A 7,260-nucleotide genomic window follows, 5' to 3' on the forward strand; every position below is an offset into this window, starting at 1 on the left:
GTCCGTTTTAGACAATTACTCCGTCCGTTAGTGAGGTGTACTGTCGCCCTAATTACATAAGGAGGGGAGCTTATCTTACTATAAAACTGAATAGTAACTGAGATACGTAATGCAGTGTATAAAGAGATAGCCATTGAGATATGACGGTATTGACGGTGATCATATTAACCTAATCTATAGATTCTATCATGTAGTTCTTAAAATCGAAATAATTTTCTATAGTTATATTGTAAGTCACATTTCCATTATTATTGTACTATGATCAATAGATAGAAATAGCAAGCTGAATTTAGGAAAATAATGATTGAGAAAGAAGACAAACAGTTTGAAGTGGAAAAAGAAAGCATTGATATTGATAGCTATGAGAAGAAACCTCAAACTGAGCACACTTAATAAAGTACTTACAAATATAGATAATTACTTTAATCAATTTTATAGGTAAATCCGCATATAAAATTATTAGACTAATTCCCATATCATATTTGACTTCTTATACATAAATTAGGTTGATCATGAATATCATATTTCTCCATATTTGTTGATGTAATATTAGTCAGTATAATTTTTGTTGTAACTTGCTATTTCAGTTACCGAGACTCTATCAAGTACATCATCGTGTATAAACCTCCAAGTGATTGCAGCAGATAAACCTGGTCATATATTCAAAGGATTAAAACATAATACCCCAGAGAGAGAGAAAATGTCTTGTTAAAAGCTATTCTTAATTGAGTGTCAAGAAATTATTACATGCTGTATCTTTAGTTGAAAATATATTCTTCTTCAGACCAACTAAAAAGTTGGAATACTATACATATTACAGATTAACTACGTAAATGCTACGTAATGGTACCGCAATTAGTAAACACGAACTGCAGGAGGCACTGGTTTACAGTCATTTTCATCCAATGTGGTCTTAACAACATCTCTGTAATCCAATTTAACCTGATCACCAAAGTTCGTTTGGTAGGATAACGTGTGCTTACGCCAGTTTTCATCATCTCTGTTTGGATAATCATCCCTGGCATGGGCACCTCTTGATTCCTTTCTAGCAGCTGCAGAATATGCTGTCTGTGTAGCACAGGTCAATAAATTTTGCAATTCCAATGTTTCGACCAAATCCGAATTCCAGATCATCGATCTGTCGGTAGTCTTAACGTCCTTGAAGGTTTTGTCAATTTTGTCGATATTTTCGACACATTGGTCTAACAAGTCTTGAGTTCTGAAAACAGCACATCCTCTTTGCATAGTTTTCTGCATTTCAGCTCTGATAGACGCGGTGGTTTTGTCACCATCAGCGGTCCTCAAGTGGTGCAAGTTTTCAATCGATTCCTTACCCAAGTGCTCGTCCAATGGCTTTAAAGGAGTACCTGGTGTCAATTGATCGGTGATGGTATGTGCTACTGCTCTTCCGAATACCACCAAGTCTAATAACGAATTTGCTCCCAATCTATTTGCACCGTGGACGGAGGCACATGCGGCTTCACCACAAGCAAACAATCCTGGGACAATCTCATCCTTTCCATCAGGTCCCTTCTTCAAGACTTCGGTCTTGTAATTGGTAGGGATACCACCCATATTGTAATGAACAGTAGGCAAAATTGGGATTGGTTCCTTGGTGACATCGACCCCGGCGAAAATATGCGCAGTTTCCGAAATACCTGGTAATCTTTCCTTCAAAACAGATGGAGGCAAGTGGGACAATTGCAAATAGATGTGATCCTTTTCCTTACCTACACCTCTACCTTCATTGATTTCCATGGTCATCGCACGAGAAACCACATCTCTTGATGCCAAATCTTTAGCGTGAGGGGCATAACGTTCCATAAATCTTTCACCTTCAGAATTAAGTAAGAAACCACCTTCACCTCTTGCACCTTCAGTAATCAAACAACCAGAACCATAGATACCAGATGGGTGGAATTGAACGAATTCCATATCTTCTAATGGTAAGCCAGCTCTGGAAACCATAGCGAAACCATCTCCGGTACACGTGTGTGCAGAAGTACATGAGAAATAAGTTCTCCCATAACCACCGGTAGCAATAACAGTCTTATGGGCTTGGAATCTGTGGATTGTACCGTCTTCCTGGTTATAGGCGATAACACCAACACATTTTCCATCTTCCATCATCAAATCCATGGCAAAAAATTCAATAAAGAAATGGGTATCATTTCTCAAAGATTGTCCGTATAACGTGTGTAATAATGCATGTCCAGTTCTGTCAGCAACAGCACAGGTTCTGTATGCTTGTCCGCCTTTACCGAATTCTTTCGATTGTCCACCGAACGCTCTTTGATAGATTCTGCCTTCTTCGTTTCTGGAAAATGGAACACCGTAGTTTTCTAATTCGTAAATCGAGTCTGGGGCTTCCTTGGTCATGTAGTGGATAGCATCCTGATCTCCCAACCAATCTGATCCCTTCACTGTATCATACATGTGCCAATGCCAGTCATCCTTATGCATATTTCCCAACGCAGCATTGATACCCCCCTGAGCCGCAACCGTGTGTGATCTCGTTGGAAATAACTTTGAAATACAAGCAGTCTTAAACCCTGCATCAGATAATCCGTATGCTGCTCTTAATCCAGCACCACCGGCACCCACAACAAGACAATCGTACTGGTGATCAATGACATGATAGTCCTTTTGTAAGTATTTAGTTGCATTCAATTGACTTCCTTTAATATTCCCAATCGTCTGGAACCTAGCGGCTGATGTTCCGAAATATCTACGTAACATGATCAAATTACTATAAGGAAGAGTAATATTCACTATTGACGAAAAGTTAATAAAACCCCATATATTAGTAATATGAAATATTCCTGTATATTATGTAAAGAGCAATTTCATCATGATAAGCACTGAAGCACTTTATTCAGCATATAAAAGGGAATGTCTCTCCTAAACAGCGAGGGAGAGAGTCCCCTCTTATACTTATAATCCAATCACTTTCATTCTGTTTATGTGAACAAAATTTAGAAGGTGTACACTAAAGAACTTCTCTTTTCGCTAGAGTTGCACCTAAGATGTTAGGAAATTTCAAGTATGGGCAAATGGTCACCTCTCATCGATATAACGTTGGTCCTTAGTATCAGCTAGATTATCTGTGCTATCCTAATAACTGTATAATTTATGTTAATGGTTGGTTCAAGATAGTAATATACTCATTTTTCTCGGTTGCGCAAAATATCATTTATATCTCTGTGTGCATATTTCGCTACTTCTATAATACTTTAGTTTTCTCCTTCATATGTGTGTTGTTTTGTAAGCCTATGGTTTATTTAGTATCTATATGTTATATTTTGTATTCTAATCTCTATGTTTCATTTCATCGTCAACGCTATATAATGTGAATTTGAACTGACCGAATGGTTCCAGTCTAAAAATGGCTTTACAATGGTTTTCCTCCTTGTCCTGTGATATGAAGATGTCTTTCAAAGTTCCATTGGCTCCCATTGATACATTTTTATCTTGCGATAAGGGTACCACGCATGACCTGATCTATGAGATCTCTACGATTTTTATCGGGTGCTGTTTTAATTACTAAGTAAAATGAACTGTTTCCATGGCTAGATTGAGATTGAAGCCCTTCATAAGCTACATTTCAATTAGAAGTCCACATTTCAGGAAACTGTAACAATCTTTCCCGTAAAAGTGTTACAAATACGTCAACGAGTCTCTGGCTTTTACTATTGTAAAGACATTCATATTCAGGTGCATAGCAGAAAACTAAATTCAAACCTTTCCCTTCAGTTGTAATGAGATTTAATATAAAATGATACAAGGAACCTGTATTCAGACCAAACCATACATCTTCAATTTTCCATTCAGAATCTTCTTTATTTTTAGCAACCCCTAAGTTAGAGACCACAAGTGTGCTCTTACCTTCAAGTTTGCCAATTCTATCCGAATAAAAGGACCAGAAATTTGTTTTCCTTTGAAGACCTTTCGCTAAAAAGGATCTTCTATTGCGAAGAGCTGTAGACAATCTCAGATATGCTACATTCATATATTCCATTGTATGGATTTTGTTTGAAAAAGGTGGCATTGGGCCAAAGTTAACTATCTCGGCACCTTAACAGGTGCCGTAGAGGAAGTTAGGTAAATCATAATATCTTCTCCCATTGATAACAATACATGATGATGTTGAAAACATATTTTCCTTGGGATCCTTAATTCCTGTAAACACAGTTTCCTGGAGACATTGAAGGGCTATAATGTTGAAATATGGCGTAAGTGTCAAACTTTGTTTCTTACAAAAGCTGAGCATTTTTTTAACTTCTTCGTTGTTAAATGACAAAATCTTATATTTTGTAGAAAGGTCTCTAGAGATTGGCTTGTATTTGAACATGGTGTGTTTCAGTAATTCAAGATCATATGGATCGAAATTTTGAGCCAGAGTCCCTCTAAAAAGAGCTAGACTCTTTCTTAAACAAGGCATAAACGATGATACCCATTTGCAAAGTAAAGAGCTTTTAAAATAATTCAAGAACCAATAGTACAACGGGACATCAAATATATTAAGTATTTCTTCTCGTGCTTTGTCAATCTCAGTGGACTTTTCTTCAGAAGCTTCTTCCTTTTCAAATAATACAGACACTAATTTTAAATCCTCCGTTTTATTTGATAAGTTAGATAGTTCACGTAAAAGGTCTTTCTGAAATTCTAGGCCAGCTATACCGTCGAAAACCGAATGATCACAATAAAAGCAGATGAATTGCTCCGAAGGATTACATTTATTTTCGAATATAATAAGACGCCAAAGAGGGAGAAATGGTTCATTCATTGGACATATTAGCTTGTTTACTTCTTCCAAAATGTTGCTATCAAAGCTAGAATCAATCGACTTGAAAGTCACGACGTCTTCAAATCTTATACTTTTTACCTTCCTTACTTCGAAATTTTCACCATTCATTGGTTCATCCATATCTGTGGCACCCACTCGGTAAAAATTAAGAGTGAACCAAGAATTTCTAACAATCAATGCTCTCAAAGCATGAGATAACAATTCAGGTGTAAATCTATGATTCAATTTTACAGTTAAATTGAAATTAGTGTAGTGTTTATTTGTATTTCGACAAATATAACTTCTTTCATTGAACCCTGGTCGCCTTGACATAATGCTTAACCTATAATCTTTTTCTACTATAGGGACTTGAAGCAATTTTTTATCTCTGAGTCTTAATCAGTCATACGGCCATAATGTGAAAAGTTTCGCACATAAGTTTGGTGCTGCTTCCGAATACAAACATAGATGAGTCAGAATATATCGATATTCTATTTCACTTTCAAATAACAATTAAGAACTTTTATTTAAATGTTCAATTTCAAAAGGTATTACGATGTCTGATATTCGATGCCTGAAAGATCTACTAATGGTCTCTTTTCGTTAACCAGAGTACCAGAAATGGTGCAGTTCAATTCTTACGCATTTGGCACCCAAATCCAAGGCCTGCATATTAAAGCTAATCATATACATATATGAAGCCAGAGTGTTTATTTGCTGGTAAAAGCCCATTATTAGTAGAAACCAATGCCAAATCTTTAACTACAATTGAATTTAAAATATTAAGTTGTCTATAATTATATGATGGGAAAGTAAATATAAAAAAAATCTATTATACAAAAATCACTTAAAGCGAACAGTAACCACCATCGACGATAATGTCGGTACCAGTTGTGAAAGTAGATGCATCAGAACCTAAGTACAAGTAAGCACCAACTAATTCTCTTGGTAAACCTTGTCTACCCTTTGGAGTCATGGAGTACCACACGTTTTTGATGTCATCTGGAACGAAGTCAGATAATTCGGTTGCAATGTAACCTGGGGAAACGGTGTTAACTCTGGCGAATGGAGCCCATTCAGCAGCCAAAGACTTACCTAAGTGCAAAACACCAGCCTTAGCAGCATTGTAAGCAGCTTGTAATTGTGGAACGTTGACAATGTGAGCAGACATAGAAGCGGTCATGACTAAAGAACCTCTACCTTGTTGTCTGAAAATTCTACCAATGTGCTTAGCACAGTAGTAGACACCATTCAAGTCGACGTTCATGACGTTGTGCCATTCGTCATCGTTGTCTTGGTCAATCATGGCACCTGAGGTCCATGCGATACCAGCATTGGCGACAAAAATGTCAACTTCAGTGAAATCAGAGTGGATCTTTTCGATGACCTTTTGAACTTGTTCACCCTTTCTAACATCACAGTTGTAGAAGTTAATTTGGGTCTTTGGATATTTCTTTTGCAATTTTTCCAAGACTAATTGGTTTTCAGCGTAGTCCATAATGGCTAATTTGGATAATCCGGCTTGACAGTAAGCTTCAGAAATACAGTAACCAATACCACTGATACCACCAGTAACCACTGCTGCCTTACCGGTCAACAAAAATAATTCGAGAACTGATTCTGGTAAAGATGGGAATTGGGCTGGTAAAGAACCGATGTCCTTGTTGCAAACGGATTGTGGACCTTGAACTTGTTCGACTGTCATTTTTATGCTAATGTGATGGATAAATTTATTTATGATTTAATAAAAATCTCCCAATCTTACTCGATTCACACAGGTATTTATATTTTGCAAAACCTCTACCAGCTCCGCAAATAGCTTTGGTGTCCATCGGAAAATTTTAAAAAAGAAACAACTTTTATACACTCTTTACAAATCAAATGGCGATTTAGATGATAGGGAACAATAGTGATATGCATAGATGACCTACTTAAAAAAATTAGAAGAGATAATTACAGAATCGCGCGTCGGAGTTGCATTTGTGCCAGGTATTATGGCTGTAACGGTCGAAGTGCCCATACATTAGTGGCCGCCTTCCTAAATTTTACCACTAAACATTCCGAATTTCACATAGTTAAAAATTTTTGATAATAAAGGTTCATATGGGTAGGGTCATCTATACATATTGCACAATAATCCGCCTGGGTCTATGACGTACCCCAACGACAAGGTGTGGAGCTAGGGACAAGTGTTAAAGACAAGTGGTGAGGACAAGTGGTTGGAACAAGTGGCCAGTTTTACATGGGTATTGCACTATCAACAGTATCCGTCGATGAGCCTGTATGGTTGTGAGAGTTGGATACATTGTAAACGTGAGACTTATTCAACGGTCGGTGTCGTCATCTAAGTAGAACGTGCAGCCAGGGACATTGAACAAAAATTTCTTTTGCGATAGGATCGGAAGGAAGCGGAAAAACTATATGCGGTAGCAGACTATATATACAGAGTTGAAAATCATTGTTATTAAAAGGGC

At 37.1% G+C, this 7,260-nt stretch overlaps 4 protein-coding genes across 4 annotated transcripts; all 4 read right to left on the reverse strand.

Annotated features, from left to right (window-relative positions):
* Window positions 1–855: 855 nt before the first annotated feature.
* On the reverse strand, window positions 856–2,739 carry AC631_04608 (Succinate dehydrogenase ubiquinone flavoprotein subunit, mitochondrial; the record flags this gene model as incomplete). Its single annotated transcript, XM_015613437.1, has 1 exon — window positions 856–2,739. One exon carries the CDS (start codon window positions 2,737–2,739, stop codon window positions 856–858), a length of 1,884 nt encoding a protein of 627 aa, XP_015465741.1.
* An 865-nt stretch (window positions 2,740–3,604) lies between these two features.
* Window positions 3,605–4,018, reverse strand: AC631_04609 (uncharacterized protein; the record flags this gene model as incomplete). Its single annotated transcript, XM_015613438.1, has 1 exon — window positions 3,605–4,018. One exon carries the CDS (start codon window positions 4,016–4,018, stop codon window positions 3,605–3,607), a length of 414 nt encoding a protein of 137 aa, XP_015465742.1.
* Window positions 4,019–4,075: 57 nt separating this feature from the next.
* AC631_04610 (uncharacterized protein) lies at window positions 4,076–5,119 on the reverse strand (the record flags this gene model as incomplete). Its single annotated transcript, XM_015613439.1, has 1 exon — window positions 4,076–5,119. The coding sequence occupies one exon, from the start codon at window positions 5,117–5,119 to the stop codon at window positions 4,076–4,078; it is 1,044 nt and encodes a 347-aa protein (XP_015465743.1).
* Window positions 5,120–5,633: 514 nt separating this feature from the next.
* AC631_04611 (uncharacterized protein) lies at window positions 5,634–6,491 on the reverse strand (the record flags this gene model as incomplete). Its single annotated transcript, XM_015613440.1, has 1 exon — window positions 5,634–6,491. One exon carries the CDS (start codon window positions 6,489–6,491, stop codon window positions 5,634–5,636), a length of 858 nt encoding a protein of 285 aa, XP_015465744.1.
* Between the last annotated feature and the right edge of the window lie 769 nt (window positions 6,492–7,260).

This window comes from Debaryomyces fabryi (genome assembly GCF_001447935.2).
Source record: "Debaryomyces fabryi strain CBS 789 chromosome Unknown contig00129, whole genome shotgun sequence".
Taxonomy (NCBI): domain Eukaryota; kingdom Fungi; phylum Ascomycota; class Pichiomycetes; order Serinales; family Debaryomycetaceae; genus Debaryomyces; species Debaryomyces fabryi.